General features: G+C 47.1%; 1 protein-coding gene across 1 annotated transcript in view; it reads left to right on the top strand.

Moving 5' to 3' along the window:
- The window catches only part of LOC134949557 (zinc finger protein 235-like), an 80,972-nt gene that overhangs the window by 25,994 nt on the left and 38,022 nt on the right, over window positions 1–16,956 (top strand). The window contains exons 2-7 of the mRNA XM_063938213.1: window positions 5,591–5,635; window positions 6,408–6,540; window positions 7,699–7,800; window positions 10,238–10,306; window positions 10,409–10,495; window positions 12,206–12,304. Of these exons, the coding sequence (XP_063794283.1) occupies window positions 5,633–5,635; window positions 6,408–6,540; window positions 7,699–7,800; window positions 10,238–10,306; window positions 10,409–10,495; window positions 12,206–12,304 (493 nt within the window). The 5' untranslated portion in view covers window positions 5,591–5,632. The remainder of the gene's footprint in view (window positions 1–5,590; window positions 5,636–6,407; window positions 6,541–7,698; window positions 7,801–10,237; window positions 10,307–10,408; window positions 10,496–12,205; window positions 12,305–16,956) is intronic.

Here is a 16,956-nt window from a genome sequence, read left to right as displayed (position 1 = left end):
CGGAGCCCGCCATCACCCATACAGAGCCAGAAGTCAGAAGATGGGTGAGTAGAAGAAGATCTGAAGACTTCAGTGACGGCTTTGAGGTACCTCGCTGCGCGCCATGCTCCCACACACAGACGGCACTACAGGGTGCAGGGCGCGAGGGGGCGCCCTGGGCAGCATAAACATCCTCAATATGGACTGGCAGTGTGGTTTTTAAGTGCCTAGGCACTAAATCCGAACCCCCGCCAGTATAGATATTTTAAAAAAATAGCGGGGCTGAAGCGTGCCATTAAGGGGGCGGGGCTTAGCCCTCACAGCTCTCATCAGCGCCATTTTCTCTTCACAGAGCTGCAGAGACGCTGGTCCTTCCTCTACACTGGTGTACAAGTAACAGGGTGCAAAACAGGAGGGGGAGGCACAGTTATTTTGGTGCTGTATATGTAATTATAAAAGCGCTAACGGGTCTGAGGCTTTATATAAGGGATTTCTGAACCAGGATAAGCGCTGGGTTGTGAGCTGGCAAACTTCCTCTGTGTTTCTCTGACAGGCTTTACTGTGGGTCTGTCCCCTTTATGCCCAGTGTGTTTGTGGGTGTCGGTACACGTGTGTCGGCATGTCTGAGGCTGAGTGCTCTTCCCAGGAGGAGACTGGATTAGGGAAAGAAACAGCTGTGGAAGTGACCCTTATTGGGTAAGTGTTTTGAGTGCTTTGAATGCGAATGTGGCTTTGTTAAATAAGAGATTAGATAAATCTGAGTCTCAGAGCCAGGCAGGGAAAAAAATCCATGGAGGATGTGTTGTCACAAGTTCAGACCCTCTCGGGGTCACAAACGCGTTCATTTACCCAGTTAGCAGATACGGATACCGACACAGACTCTGACTCCAGTGTCGACTATAATGATGCCAGATTAAATCCAAAACTGGCTAAAAGCATTCAGTACATGATCGTGGCGATAAGACGTATTATATATCACGGAGGACCCTGCTGTTCCTGATACAAGGGTCTGTATGTTCAAAGGAAAGGAACCTGAGGTAACGTTTCCTCCCTCTCGTGAACTGAATGCTCTTTTTGAAAAGGTTAGGGAAAATCCTGACAAGAAGTTTCAGATTCCCAAAAGAATTCCGGTGGCATATCCGTTTCCCTCTGGGGATAGGGAAAAGTGGGAGTCACCCCCCACTGTGGACAAAGCCCTATCACAGCTGTCCAGAAAGGTAGCGCTTCCGTCCCCTGACACGGCAGTGCTAAAGGAACCTGCGGATCGTAAGCAGGAAAATACATTGAAATCCCTTTATGTCACTATGGGTACGCTGCTCAGACCTGCCGTTGCATCGGCGTGGGTGAGTAGCGCTATTGAAAAAAGGGCAGATAACTTGTCATCTGAGATAGATACCCTGGATAGGGATAGCATTCTTTTGACGCTGGGTTATATCAGGGACGCTGCAGCCTACCTAAAGGAAGCTGCGAGGGATATTGGCCTTTTGTGATCAAGGGCCAATGCCATGGCAGTCTCAGCTAGGAGAGCATTGTGGATTCATCAATGGAATGCTGATGCTGACTCTAAGAAGGTGATGGAGTCTCTGCCGTATAAAGGTGGTGTATTGTTTGGTGACGGCCTCGCTGACCTGGTATCTACGGCTACCGTGGGTAAGTCATCCTTTTTACCTTATGTTCCTGCACAACAAAAGAAACCGCACCACTATCAGATGCAGTCCTTGCGGCCCAATAAATTCAAAAAAGAGTGAGGGTCTTCCTTCCTTGCTTCTAGAGGAAGAGGAAAGGGAAAGAGGTCACCGGCTGTGGCAAGTTCCCAAGAGCAGAAGTCCTCTCCGGCTTCTGCCAAATCCACCGCATGACACTGGGGCTCCTTTGCGGGAGTCCGCACTGGTGGGGGCACGTCTCAAACTCTTCACTCAGTTCTGGGCTCGTTCGGCCCTAGACCCATGGGTTTTGGAAATAGTGTCCCAGGGGTACAAGCTAGAGTTTCAAGACGTTCCCCCTCACCGATTTTTCATATAGGACTTACCAGCTTCTCCGGACAGGGAGGTGGTATGCAAAGCAATATGGAAATTGTGGCAAAATCAAGTCATTGTCAGGGTTCCTTTGTCGTTGCCGTTTGGTCTGTCCACGGCTCCAAGAATTTTCACCAAAGTAATGGCGGAAATGATGATTCTCCTGCGCAAGCAAGGAGTCACAATTATCCCGTACTTGGACGATCTCCTGATAAAGCGAGGCCCAAGGAACAATTACTGCAGAACATTACGCTCTCCCTGACAATTCTGCAACAACATGGTTGGCTCCTAAACTTGCCAAAATTGCAGTTGGTTCCGACGACACGTCTGTCGTTCTTGGGTATGATTCTGGACACGGAATTACAGAGAGTTTTTCTTCCAGTGGAAAAGGCTCTAGAAATTCAGAACCTAGTCAAACAGATTCTGAAACCAGCAAAAGTGTCGATTCATCAATGTACTCTGTTGCTGGGGAAGATGGTGGCGGCCTACGAGGCTATTCAGTTTGGCAGATTCCATGTCTTAGTGTTTCAGTTGGACCTGTTGGACAAGTGATCCGGGTCCCATCTGCACATGCACCGACAGATAATCCTGTCTTCCAAGACCAGAATCTCACTCCTGTGGTGGCTGCACAGCTCTCACCTCCTAGAGGGATGCAGGTTCGGGATCCAGGACTGGATCCTGGTGACCACTGATGTGAGTCTCCGAGGCTGGGGTGCAGTCACACAGGGGGAAAATTTCCAGGGAAAATGGTCAAGCCAGGAAGCTTTTCTACACATAAACATTCTGGAATTAAGGGCCATTTACAATGGCCTTCTACAAGCGGAACGTCTTCTTCGCGATCTGCCCGTCCTGATTCAGTCGGATAACATAACAGCAGTGGCGTACATAAACCGCCAGGGCGGAACGAAGAGCAGAGCGGCAATGGCAGAGGCCACAAAAGTTTTCCGCTAGGCGGAAAGACATGTAAGCGCTCTGTCAGCGGTCTTCATTCCAGAAGTGGACAACTGGGAAGCAGACTTCCTCAGCAGACACGATCTCCATTCAGGAGAGTGAGGTCTTCATCAAGAGGTCTTTGCAGAAGTGACAAGTCGTTGGGGAATTCCTCAAATAGACATGATGGCGTCTCGCCTCAACAAGAAACTTCCGAGATATTGTTCCAGGTCGAGGGACCCTCAAGCAATAGCGGTGGACGCTCTAGTGACACCGTGGGTGTTTCAGTCGGTATATGTGTTCCTTCCGATTCCACTCATTCAAAAAGTAATAAAGATCATAAGAAGAACAAGGGTTCATGCAATCCTCATTGTACCAGACTGGCCAAGGAGGGCCTGGTATCCAGATCTTCAGGAATTGCTCGTAGGAGATCCCTGGCCTCTTTCTCTATGAGAGGATCTGTTACAGCAGGAGCCGTGCGTGTACCAAGACTAACAGCGGCTTCATTTGGCGGCTTGGAGGTTGAATGCCGGATCCTAGCTCGAAAGGGTATTGCCAGTGAAGTCGTTCCCACACTTCTTCAGGCTAAAAAAGAAGTAACGGCAAAACATTATCACCGTATTTGGAGAAAATATGTGTCTTGGTGTGAATCCAAGAAGGCTCCTACGGAAGAATTTCAGCTGGGCCATTTTCTCCATTTTCTGCAAGCAGGTGTGGATGCGGGCTTAAAATTAGGCTCAATTAAAGTATAAATTTCGGACTTGTCCCTTCCAGAAGTTCAGACTTTTGTGAAAGGCTTGCTACACATCCAACCTCCCTTTGTGCCCCCGGTGGCACCATGGGATCTTAACGTGGTGTTGCAGTTCCTGCAATCTCATTGGTTTGAACCGTAAGGTAGAGTTGAAAGTCGTCACTTGAAAAGTAATCATTCTGTTGGCCTTGGCCTCTGCAAGGTGGGTGTCTGAATTAGCGGCTTTGTCTCCCAAGAGCCCCTATTTGATCTTCCATGAAGATAAAGCAGAGTTGAGAACTCGTCAGCAATTTCTGCCGAAAGTGGTGTCATCGTTTCACATGAACCAACCTATTATGGTGCCAGTGGCTACTGACGCCTTAGCGGAATTGAAGTCTCTAGATGTGGTCAGAGCTTTGAAAATGTATGTAGCCAGAACGGCTCAGATTAGGAAAACGGAGGCTCTGTTTGTCCTGTATGATTCCAATAAGATTGGGGCTCCTGCTTCCAAGCAGACTATTGTACGCTGGATCTGTAATGCGATTCAGCAAGCTCATTCTACGGCTGGATTGCCGTTACCAAAATCGGCGAAGGCCCATTCTACCAGAAAGGTGGGCTCATCCTGGGCGGCTGCCCAGGGGGTCTCAGCATTACAGCTTTGCCGCGCAGCTACTTGGTCGGGTTCAAACACTTTTGCAAAGTCTTACAAGTTTGATACCCTGGCTGAGGAGGACCTCTTGTTTGGTCAATCGGTGCTGCAGAGTCATCCGCACTCTCCCGCTAGTTCTAGAGCTTTGGTATAAACCCCATGGTTCTTGAAGTGTCCCCAGCATCCTCTAGGACGTAGGAGAAAATAGGATTTTAATACCTACCGGTAAATCCTTTTCTCTTAGTCCGTAGAGGATGCTGAGCGCCCGTCTCAGTGCGTACTGTATCTGCAGAAATTGGGTATGGTTACACACGTGTTGTGTTGCGGTTATGGTCAGCCTGTTGCTGTCATTATTCATGCCGTTGCATGCGTTGTGTTGAATGCCATGTTATACGGCGTGGTTTGAGGTGTGAACTGGTATCTCACCTTAGTTTAAATCAAAATAAATTATTTTTCCTCGAAATGTCCGTCTCCCTGGGCACAGAATCTAACTGGAGTCTGGAGGGGGGGTATAGAGGGAGGAGCCAGTTCACACCCCTTTTAAAGTCTTCAAGTGCCCATGTCTCCTGTGGATCCCGTCTATACCCCATGGTTCTTTAAGTGTCCCCAGCATCCTCTACGGACTAAAAAAAAAAAGGATTTACCGGTAGGTATTAAAATGCTTATTACTGCTTACCTGGTTGTAAGTGTTCTTGGTTGGGTCTGCTGTTGCTGTCCCTGTTCCATGTTTGGTTAGCAGTGCTGTCCTTTGTTATAGTTAGCGTTGCTATCTTTTATTACTGTTGTGTGTTGGTTCTTTGCCTCACCGCTTTTTATATATATATATATATATCTCCTCTCAAAGTATGTCCGTCTCCTCGGGCACAGTTTTCCTAGACTGAGTCTGCAGGAGGGGCATAAAAGGGAGGAGCCAGCATACACTATTGATTTATTAAAGTGCCAGGTTCCAATGGACCTGATCTATACCTCATGGGACTAATGTAATTCCAGTATCCACTACGGACTACGAGAAAAGGAATTACCGGTTGGTATTAAATTCCTATTTCTTCATAAATTGTAATACATGAGAAATATTCATTTCTACTGTATTTTTGTTTTTTATAATTAACATTTTATCAATTTTCAGTACAAAAGTTTTGCTTTGCATGTGTTGGGGGCACAAATAATGCAAATGGACAGCCAGGGGGCAGTCAGGTAGAAGATGACAGAGAAGCACTGGTGTAAGGCAGTGTTACAGAAACACATGTATTGCAGTTGATAATGAAATAATCATCTCCTGTTTTGCAGAAGTCATAATACTGGTGTATACAGAGGGCAGCGTCCTGAGTGATGGTAAGTACAGTAACACATACAGTACTGTGCAGTTTGCATTTGAGTTTCTGTTATCTTACACTTTTTTTTTGTTGCTTGTCCTAAAATAACTCTGCACATTGATGCAGTAATTCTGATTGGAGATGATCTCTCACCATTACTGCTGTCAATTACATCATTATTATTCTATGTGCCACTGCATCTTACGTAGGTAATTTAAAAAGAAAAACTAATATGCCTCTAACCTAAACCCTTAGGAAACTGACATGTTTAAGGCCAATTGTGTAGCCAGGATTTTAATTGAGCAAAACAAAGGGTAAAAGAAAAAGAAAAAAAGGCACCGCTCCCAATCTGGGATCCTAATGTCTCCTGCAACTGCGGGTTCCTTTATGTGGTTTGCTCTGGCGGGAATTCTCTCCTTGCATTGGCCCCCAGGCTTCATAGGGAATGCACCAAAGTTCCTCCTCTTATTTCCTCTTTGCATCGGCCCCCAGAATGAATAGGGAGTGGCCAACATTTTGGTGTAGCCTGCGGGCGGGGCCATCTTCCTGTAGCTTGACTATACTGCTGAGTTGTCATTCACTGGCAGCATCATGGATTACTTAAAGCACAAGTAGGCTAACATTTCTGTTCGGTGATCATTTGCTGCCCTTGTTCTATCATGGCTGTGCCACTGGCTAAGGCTGATCTCTATATTTAGTAGTCTGGGAATGGCCAGTGACTTGCAATGTTGTGTCAGACGCCAGATACAGGGGTATGTATTGTATGAGCATGCTTGCTTTGTCTTTCTCAGGATGTAGGCGTTAAAGAGTTTGAGGATATTGCAGTATCCTTTTCTGAGGAAGAATGGGACTCGCTGGAAGAAGAGCAGAAGAGGCTTTATAGAGATGTGATGATGGAGAATTACCAGTCACTGCGTTCCGTAGGTAAGAAAATAACTGGGCAGTGGCGTTTTTAGGACATGCAACAAACAAGAGTCCAGGGTGCCATGGGCCAGAGTCCCATCAGTGCTCTACAAGCCATATGGTCCTACTCTGTATGGTGCTATCTTCTGGGCATTGTCATGCAAGGTTTTGGTACAACACCTTTCCTTCTCCCGGCCTGCGTCCTGGTCATACATCCATAGAGGAAAGAGCTCATTTACAAAGTCTACTAGTTGCACATCTTAAAACTTAGTCTTGCTGGCACCTTGATGGTCTTGCCAAGTGTACTATGACGTGCTGGCCACCGGTGTCTTGGTAAAGACATTGGTGGTTAAGCAGCACTTTTTTTTTTTATGTGCTTCAGCTGTATGAGCATTATAAGCTCCGTACCATAGTAGTAATCTGTATAATAATCTTGGATGGTCTGTCCAGTCTCCGACATGTGTAGTGGGAGGCAGGATACCCTGTAGGTGCTCAAATACAGAATGGGGCAGCATAGAGAAGAAGATGTCCTCCAGGACCGGGAGAGCAGATGTCCGCATCCAGGTGCGAGTGGGGGTTACCTGGCGAATGACAGGTAAAAAAAAACTCCTAGTACTTGAAAAGTGATAAAGTGGAGACGGATAAAGAGAGATAAAGTACCAGCCAACCAGCTTCTGTCAAACACAGCCTGTGACATGACACTTAGGAGCTGATTGGCTGGTCATTTATCACTCTTTATCTGTCTCCACTTTATCACTTTTTAGGCTTAATACATTTGTTACTAGCGGTGAAGAGTACAAGCTCCTGAACACTTGGAGGATGTGAAAGAAACTGGAAGTTTAAACTTATTGGTGATTGTGATAATGTATAGACTTCCTGTTACGTGGGTCAGCAGATCTCCCAACTTCCCACATGTGCAGACCGAAAAGGGGTGGAGCTTCACACAAAAGTGGGTGTGTTTGGGTGGATCAGGGGTGGGGCTTATTTTACTCAGGCGTTGTCTGTATGCAGTGAGGTATGTGTAAGCGATCATACCATATTAAGAGAACCCTGTACACACGATTATAGTCATACATTTTGACTGGTCTTTCTGCAGAAAAATAAAATAAACCAGCTGCCCGGATCTCAGACATAATGAGAAATGCTTTGTCTTACCATTGATATCTGTAATGATTTTAGGCAGCGTCTCTATGAAGCCGGAGGTAATAACACAGATTGAGCGGGGAAAAGAGCCCTGTGTGAGGGACCAGGAGCAGTGTGAGGAGGAGGAGATCACTACAGGTCAGTGCGAGGGAAGGGCGTCTATATCTGTCTTATAGGGGTTACATGAGATGTCCTTTCAATCGTCCATGCCAGAAGGCAGCAGAAAGCTAATAATAAGCAGCAGTGTGTCTTATTGCCATCCCCAAGTGTCTGATATTCAGTGACAGCCCCTGTTGTATCTATGTATCAGTTATTCCTGTATGTCTGTGTGCGGGTTCTCACTCTTACCTGTAAGTCAGGCCGGTAGCAGGTTCTTGATATCAGCCACCAATCTTGCAAATGGAATTCATAAGATCTCCAGCAACATATCACATATCAGTTGGGACCTGGTCAGGCATCTGCAGAAGCTATGGCTGTGCCAAGGTTGGAAGCCTGTCCCGGGATCATCAGTATCCAGAGACTATGTTTGATATTCTGTTTACCCTCTCATTTCTGGTTGGCAGTAACTCTTACCGTATTTGATTTTATATGGGCTATAACAGACCTACATGGTCCGATAAATAGATGGTTTTAGTACTGCACTATGTTACTTTCCGTGTGATGTGCTACTCGAAATCTTTTGAATTCCATTTGCAGGATTGATGGGTGGCCGTTATAAAGAACCAGACACCAAGCAGTGGACAGATTGAGGGGTCCCGTTACTACTAGAGTAATAAAAGATAACAACATACCTGATTCCACATTTGCCTACTGAATTTGCATTTTTTCTGCCGGCCTTAAAGATTCTGCTCTTTACACGTGGAACCTTTATCATTTTTCTTCTGCCTGGACTTCTCCAGTATTGTATAAGCCAGCGACACCTCAGAACTGAATGTATTGACCGTGTTGTCATTCCAGATGTTTTCTGTAGTTGTAACTAGGCCAAAAACATAACGCCAACATTGTGACACATTGCACCTCTGTGTTTTCCTTGTTACTACAGCTTTATTCACCTCTGCTAATGGTTATGTTTTCATCATGCTATAGGGGACACAGGCTTTGACATTGGGTGTAGGCCTGAGTAGTAGTCTGGACAGCAAACAGTTAACTATTTTCTCTCCGCAGCAGTCCAGACTCCTTCTCCCCATATACCCCTGCCCCAGACAGGCCAGTTTTTTGTTTGGTGCCTGCAAGAGTGGGTATTGTTTTAAGGGTGCTGCTCTTTGTAGCCACTCTTTTAATTTAATTTATTTTTCTTTTCTTTTCCAGAGCAGGGAGGGCTAGGCATCCTAAGGACGCCCCCCGTCCGCACGGGAGCAAGACCATCGCACGCTTCCGAGTTGCTCCCTACCTGCTCAGCCTAGCTCCCGGGTTGCAGCCTATGCGTGTGATGTCTCGCAGCTGCTGCGGCCCGACCCGCAGCGGTCCGGACACGCCTGCGTTGTCCGGACCACGCCCCCTCCCGCCCCGCTACCGCCTCTGCCTGTCAATCAAGCAGAGGCAAACGCAGCCCTGAGATACTTTTAGCATCTCACTGGGCCTCCCGGGGTGTGCACGCGCATTGTGCCCACAGTCCTCAAAGGGCTTCAGACTGCGATCACTGTCGCTACAGCGATCCAGTGTGAATTAGGCCTTGTGTCCATTACCTCGAATGTGTAGACTTCCTCTGTCCTTGAGGAGTCCCTGTCTCAGGTTGATCTAGCCGACCTGATTAAAGCGGTCATTTTAATTGAGGATGCAAAGCAGGACCCTAAATATAAAGCTGCGGTGACCCAGCGTCAGAAGCAGTTCCCGTTGAATTCCCTATGTCTACTCAGCTTGAATATCTTCGGCTACTCTAAACAAGCGTTTTCAGGTCTCAAAGCGCACTGCAGCCTTTTATCTGATTCCTACAGTGGATTAGTCCATGTGGGAGTCTCCTCCCCCAGTAGATGCACATGTTGCCCGCCTCATTAAAAACTCTACTCTCCCTATACCTAACAGGGCTTCTCTTTATGACCCACTGGATAGGAAGTTGTGTTCGGGCCTGTATATGTGCCAGTCTTCTTTCTTTCTCGCTATTGCCTTGCGCTTGATCACTTAACTGGCCTGTCTGGGGCGGGGTATAGGGGAAGAAGGAGCTTGGGCTGCTGCTGGGAGAAACAAGATAACTGCTTGGTGCCCAGACTCCTACTGAAGCCTATATCCACTGTCAAAGCCTGCGTCCCCTATGGATTCTAAAGAAAAGGATTTAACCAGTTAAGAACATAAATCTCCTTTCGTGTTACAGCACATTTGCTGTGGACTACATGGCACCAATAAGATTCGTCATTTGTAGATAGTTTGCAAACCTTTAGAATGTAAGCTCTCACGAGCAGGGCCCTCGAACCCTCATGTGCTTATCCTTTTCTTACTTAAACCATCCTCGACGGCACCTAATCTCGCGGTTTTCTGCCACCCATTTACTTATGTCAGTGTTTATTTATCCTGTACTTGTCCTATATTGTCTTCAACTGTTACTCACTATTGTCCTGTTTCTCTCTACTTAAATTTTCAGCATGCATCATTATTAATGCAGAAATGGTATCAAGGCTCCAACAAGTTCTATATGATGACGACTCCTCAGGTTAGTAGCAATATACATATACATTATAGTATACAGTGGCAGACTAAAAATATGTATGTAACTATATAGACTGATTTGGTTTCTGCTGTTTTGTACATATAGACTGTGTATACGTGGAAATTGATTCCGATAGCGAGGAGGAAAAAGGCCAATTACAACTGGAGGAGGAGGAAGAGGATGACCAATCAGGTGAGTACAATTAAGGTCACCTCTAGGGGAAGTGGGAGGGAGGAAGTCATGTGATTGTCAGCTGCTTGCAGTTCGGAAAGTAGCTGCCAGTTAATAAAATTACTCTTTTCAATTAATAATAACTGATTGTCCGCACAATAAATAGTTTGAAGTATTTAACCAAAAGTTGACTTCATAATTCAAGGAAAAGTATTACAGCAAATGCAGCAATTGCGTTGTAAATGCATTCACAGTGAGCTTTCAGTCCAAAAGGCTTGGCAGAGCTTGTGCGCGTTGGATTTTATTTCTTTGCAGTTCATCAGATCATGAATATTCATTATTATGAATGGTGTGGTGATCCAAATTCCGAGAACAAGACAGATACAGGGGGATATTAAAAAACGGCACAGGGTATTCAATCGCGTGCGTTTTTGCCCATTTTTTAATCCATTTTCGCACATGCCGTTTCACTTTTTTTTTTGTCGAATCGCCATGGGCGAAAATTGCGCCAAAACCTGGCAAAAATACAGCAAATTCGCAAAAACACGTGTATCAGCGGCGAATTCGCCTATACACGTGATATTCACCAGTGTCATATTTTTCGACCAGTCGAAGAAACGGCACGAGCATTGAATAGGTTGAATGTAAATTCAACCTAAAAATGGGGGAAAAGTGAACGGCACTAATTGAATACCCCCCACAATCTCTAAAAGTGATAAGTCTGTAAATATCACTGGTGGAATGGAGTTTGTGGCAATAGACCAGTGGTTCTCATACTCTGTCCTCAGGACCCCACACGGTGCATATTTTCCAGGTCTGCTTACTGGATCACAAGTGAAATAATTAGCTCCACCTGTGGATCTTTTATAATGTGTCAGTGAGTAGTGAGTGCACCTGTACTCCTGCTAGGTAACCTGGAAAACGTGAGCTGTTTGGAGTCCTGAGACAGTGTTTGAGAACCTATGCAATAGACCAGTGGTTCTCAAATTCTGTCCTCAGGACCCCACACAGTGCATGTTTTGCAGGTAACCCAGCAGGTGCACAGGTGTATTAATTACTCAATGGCACATTTTATAAGGTCCACAGGTGGAGCTAATTATTTCACTTGTGACTCTTTGAGGAGACCTACAAAACATGCACTGTGTGGGGTCCTGAGGACCGAGTTTGAGAACCTGTGCAATAGACATTCAAATGCCATTGATCAAACAGTCCAGGTCCTTCTTGAAAATGTCCACCCATTATTTTCATAACATAACAGGTGCCATCAGCACCAAAACTCTTATTCAGGTGTGTCTCCATCTTGGTCAGATTGGTTGACCTCAGAGACATGTCATCAGCGACTGTTATCTGCATCATCTGCAAAAGCTACCGACAATGGGGGGTATTCAATTAAGTGCCGTTTTTTCGACTGGTCGAAAAACTGCACTATTTCGACACAGGGTATTCAATTGCTGGCATTTTCTGCCACTTTTCAAACCATTTTCACCCATGCCATTTCACTCTCTTCTTTTTTTAAATCGCCATGGGCGAAAATTGCGCTAAAAACGTGTGAAAACGCCTGCAAATTCGCCCAAACACGTGTATTGGTGGCAAATCCGTGGATCTTTCAACCAATTAAAACACAAGATCTCTGGCTCATGAACATTTACAGAAGTTATCAAAGAGCGAATGATGATATGACTGATGTTGTCATGTTACATATTTAATGGAAATTGTTTCCTATATATACAGATTGTGTCTATGTAGAGCCTGATGGTTATTCAGTGGTTGAACCTAGAACAGAGACGAGTGTGCAGGATCCAGAGCTGTACGAGGATGACGATTCTTCAGGTTAGTAGCAGTAAGAGCGGATGCGCAGCACCTGCCTGGTTCCCAGACCAGCCATTAGGGCGTATTTCAAAGCCGTTACTTTATAAAATAGATATAATCGCCTAATAACCATAGCCCACCTGTGGCGCCGCGCAAGCCGCCCATTGCAGAAGCCAGGAAACATGCGTCCTACGACGGAGATCCCTGACCTCTTCCCTTTCCGTAAATGATAGCGGCACGCCTCTGTTTTCACAAGCAGAGGCTGTCGCCGCCCCTCCCCCATGTACACAAGGTACATAGATGCAGTGTACATTGGCAAGCGTTCCAGAGGCATTCCCTGGCATCTTGCTGAGAATTAACATAACCTTCACCATGAAGACTTCCAAATCTTCAGACAGGAGGGGGGTAACCTTGCACTACTGCTAATGAGAAACTTTTCCTTTTGTGAATCAATCACTATTCTGGGACAAATCTGTTAGTAATAGTTATATGATTCCACATAAGAAGTCGCTTTGATACATATAAATCCCTGGTGCTGTCGCAGTTATGATTCTTATTAAATGAATACATACAGTATATATCTTCATTGCTCTGGGTTTCTGAGATATAGTTGTTTTTACTTCATTATGTATTTCTCTTTCATCCATCTGGGGGACGCTGCGCCGTTACTTGTGGGTTAGAGGTGTGTGGTTGTGGAGTTTGGCAAAGAACTATCAAAACCTGACTCCTCCCCCCTCTAACCCCTCCCACCTCCTTCCTGCCTAGCTAGAACTTCAGTTTTTAGTTTTGTGCCTGCGGAGTACAGACACAGATTTTTTTCACTGAAGATTTTAGTTAGGTATTTCCCCCCGTTTATTCCCCTCTCCCACCCTCTCCCCCCTCCCGGACCTTTCTCCGGAGGTGAGCGGTGGCGCGCAGTAGCGAGGGCTTTAATTATCCCTGCTACTGTTTTTCTGGACAGTACGGGAAGTGGTGAGTCACTCCCCGGGGGGGTTGTTAGACGCTACCCGAACAGAGCCGCTGTATGTAGCGGCGCACGGGAGCCGCGGACTTCCGACTGCAGTGCGCCTACTGAACTGACACGGCACTTCCTTGTTTCAAGAAGGGTCGGATTCCCGCCCTGCACTGCCGCGCGCGCACTCCCTCCCAGCGTCTACAGGTCTCCGGCCACTATCTTCTCCAGAGGCAGTACGGGGGACGCTGTGCAGCACATGCACACTTGTTCCTAACAGCAAGTATATTTTGGGGCATAGTGTCATTCTATACTTTTGGGGGTTTTCACAGATGTAAATTTTGAACAGTATTTCTCTAACGTCCTAGTGGATGCTGGGGACTCCGTAAGGACCATGGGGAATAGACAGGCTCCGCAGGAGACAGGGCACTTTAAGAAAGAATTAGGAATACTGGTGTGCACTGGCTCCTCCCTCTATGTCCCTCCTCTAGACCTCAGTTTGAATCTGTGCCCGGACGAGCTGGGTGCTACTTAGTGAGCTCTCCTGAGCTTGCTAATAAGAAAGTATTTTGTTAGGATTTTTTATTTTCAGAGAGATCTGCTGGCAACAGACTCTCTGCTACGTGGGACTGAGGGGAGAGAAGCAAACCTACTAACTGCGGATAGGTCCTGCTTCTTAGGCTACTGGACACCATTAGCTCCAGAGGGATCAAACACGGGAACTCACCCTTGGTCGTCCGATCCCGGAGCCACGCCGCCGTCCCCCTCGCAGAGCAAGAAGCCAGCGTGAGAAGCAAGAAGACTTCGAAAGCGGCGGCAGAAGACTCCAGTCTTCATATGAGGTAGCGCACAGCACTGCAGCTGTGCGCCATTGCTCACACATTAAACCCGCACACTCCGGTCACTGTAGGGTGCAGGGCGCGCGGGGGGGGGGGGCGGCGCCCTGGGCAGCAATTAAGTACCTCTTGGCATAAAAGAGCATATATACAGTTGGGCACTGTATATATGCATGAGCCCCCGCCATTAATTTTACACAAAACGCGGGACAGAAGCCCGCCGCTGAGGGGGTGGGGTTTCTTCCTCAGCACTCACCAGCGCCATTTTCTCTCCACAGCTCCACTGAGAAGAAGCTCCCCAGGCTCTCCCCTGCAGATTCACGGTAGAAGGGGGTAAAAAGAGAGGGAGGGGGGGCACATAAATTTAGCGCAATATCAGTATATACAGCAGCTGCTGGGTAAACACTAAGTTACTGTGTAATTCCTGGGTCATATAGCGCTGGGGTGTGTGCTGGCATACTCTCTCTCTGTTTCTCCAAAGGGCCTTGTGGGGGTTCTGTCCTCAAATAGAGCATCCCCTGTGTGTGTGGTGTGTCGATACGCTTGTGTCGACATGTTTGACGAGGAAGGCTATGTGGAAGCAGAGCAGGTGCAGATGAATGGGGTGTCTCCGCCGACGGCGCCGACACCTGATTGGATGGATATGTGGAAGGTATTAAATGATAATGTAAACTCCTTGCATAAAAGGTTGGATAAAGCTGAAGCCTTGGGACAGTCAGGGTCCCAACCCCTGCCTGATCCTACAGCGCAAAGGCCGTCAGGGTCTCAGAAGCGCCCACTATCCCAAATTGTTGACACAGATATCGACACGGATTCTGACTCCAGTGTCGATGGCGATGATGCAAAATTGCAGCCTAAAATGGGTAAAGCCATCCGCTACATGATTATAGCAATGAAGGATGTATTGCACATCTCAGAGGAAAACCCTGTCCCTGACAAGAGGGTTTATATGTTTGGGGAAAAAAGGCAAGAAGTGACCTTTCCCCCTTCACAAGAGTTAAATGAGTTATGTGAAAAAGCTTGGGATTCTCCTGATAGGAAAATGCAGATTTCCAAACAGTTACTTATGGCGTATCCTTTCCCGCCAACGGACAGGTTACGCTGGGAATCCTCCCCTAGGGTAGACAAAGCTTTGACACGCTTATCTAAGAAGGTAGCCCTGCCATCACAGGATACGGCCACCCTAAAAGATCCTGCGGATAGAAAGCAGGAAGGTATCCTGAAGTCCGTTTATACACATTCAGGTACCCTACTAAGGCCGGCAATTGCGTCGGCCTGGATGTGTAGTGCTGTAGCAGCATGGACAGATACTCTGTCTGAGGAACTTGATACCTTGGACAAGGATACTATATTACTGACCCTGGGGCATATAAAAGACGCTGTCCTATATATGAGGGATGCCCAGAGAGACATTTGCCTACTGGGCTCTAGAATAAATGCAATATCAATTTCTGCCAGAAGGGTCCTGTGGACTCGGCAATGGACAGGTGATGCCGACTCAAAAAGGCACATGGAGGTTTTACCTTATAAGGGTGAGGAATTGTTTGGGGACGGTCTCTCGGACCTAGTTTCCACAGCTACGGCTGGGAAGTAAAATTTTTTGCCATGTATTCCCTCACAACCTAAGAAAGCACCGTATTACCAAATGCAGTCCTTTCGATTACACAAAGAGGTAAGAAAGTCCGAGTTGCGTCCTTTCTTGCCAGAGGCAGGGGTAGAGGAAAGAAGCTGCACAATACAGCTAGTTCCCAGGAACAGAAGTCCTCCCTGGCTTCCACTAAATCCACCGCATGACGCTGGGGCTCCACAGGTGGAGCCAGGAGCGGTGGGCGCGCGTCTCCGAAATTTCAGCCACCAATGGGTTCGCTCACGGGTGGATCCCTGGGCTATACAGATCGTGTCTCAGGGATACAAGCTGTAATTCGAAGTGATGCCCCCTCACCGTTACCTCAAATCGGCCCTGCCAGCTTCCCCCATAGAAAGGGAAGTAGTGTTAGCGGCAATTCACAAATTATATCTCCAGCAGGTGGTGGTAAAGGTTCCCCTCCCTCAACAGGGAAGGGGTTACTATTCCACAAGGTATGTGGTTCCGAAACCGGACGGTTCGGTCAGACCCATATTGAATTTAAAATCCCTGAACATTTACCTGAAAAGGTTCAAGTCCAAGATGGAATCGCTCAGAGCGGTCATTGCAAGTCTGGAAGAGGGGGATTTTATGGTGTCTCTGGACATAAAGGATGCTTATCTGCATGTCCCCATTTATCCACCTCATCAGGAGTACCTCAGATTTGTGGTACAGGACTGTCATTACCAATTCCAGACGTTGCCGTTTGGTCTGTCCACGGCACCGAGAATATTTACCAAGGTAATGGCAGAAATGATGGTGCTTCTGCGAAAGCAAGGAGTCACAATTATCCCATACTTGGACGATCTCCTCATAAAGGCGAGGTCCAGAGAGCAGTTGCTGATCAGCGTAGCACACTCTCGGGAGGTGTTACAACAGCACGGCTGGATTCTGAATATTCCAAAGTCGCAGCTGATTCCTACGACGAGTCTGCCCTTCCTGGGCATGATTCTGGACACAGACCAGAAGAAGGTGTTTCTCCCGGAGGAGATGGCCCGGGAGCTCGTGACTCTTGTCAGAGACCTCTTAAAACCAAAACAGGTGTCGGTGCATCAAAGCACGCGAGTCCTGGGAAAGATGGTGGCGTCATACGAAGCCATTCCCTTCGGCAGGTTCCATACGAGGACCTTTCAGTGGGATCTGTTGGACAAGTGGTCCGGATCGCATCTTCAGATGCATCGGCTGATCACCCTATCCCCCAGGGCCAGGGTGTCTCTTCTGTGGTGGCTGCAGAGTGCTCATCTTCTCGAGGGCCGCAGGT

The sequence above is a fragment of the Pseudophryne corroboree genome, chromosome 8 (assembly GCF_028390025.1).
Source record: "Pseudophryne corroboree isolate aPseCor3 chromosome 8, aPseCor3.hap2, whole genome shotgun sequence".
In the NCBI taxonomy this organism is placed as follows: Eukaryota; Metazoa; Chordata; class Amphibia; order Anura; family Myobatrachidae; genus Pseudophryne; species Pseudophryne corroboree.
This window is presented reverse-complemented; position numbering and strand designations above follow the sequence as displayed.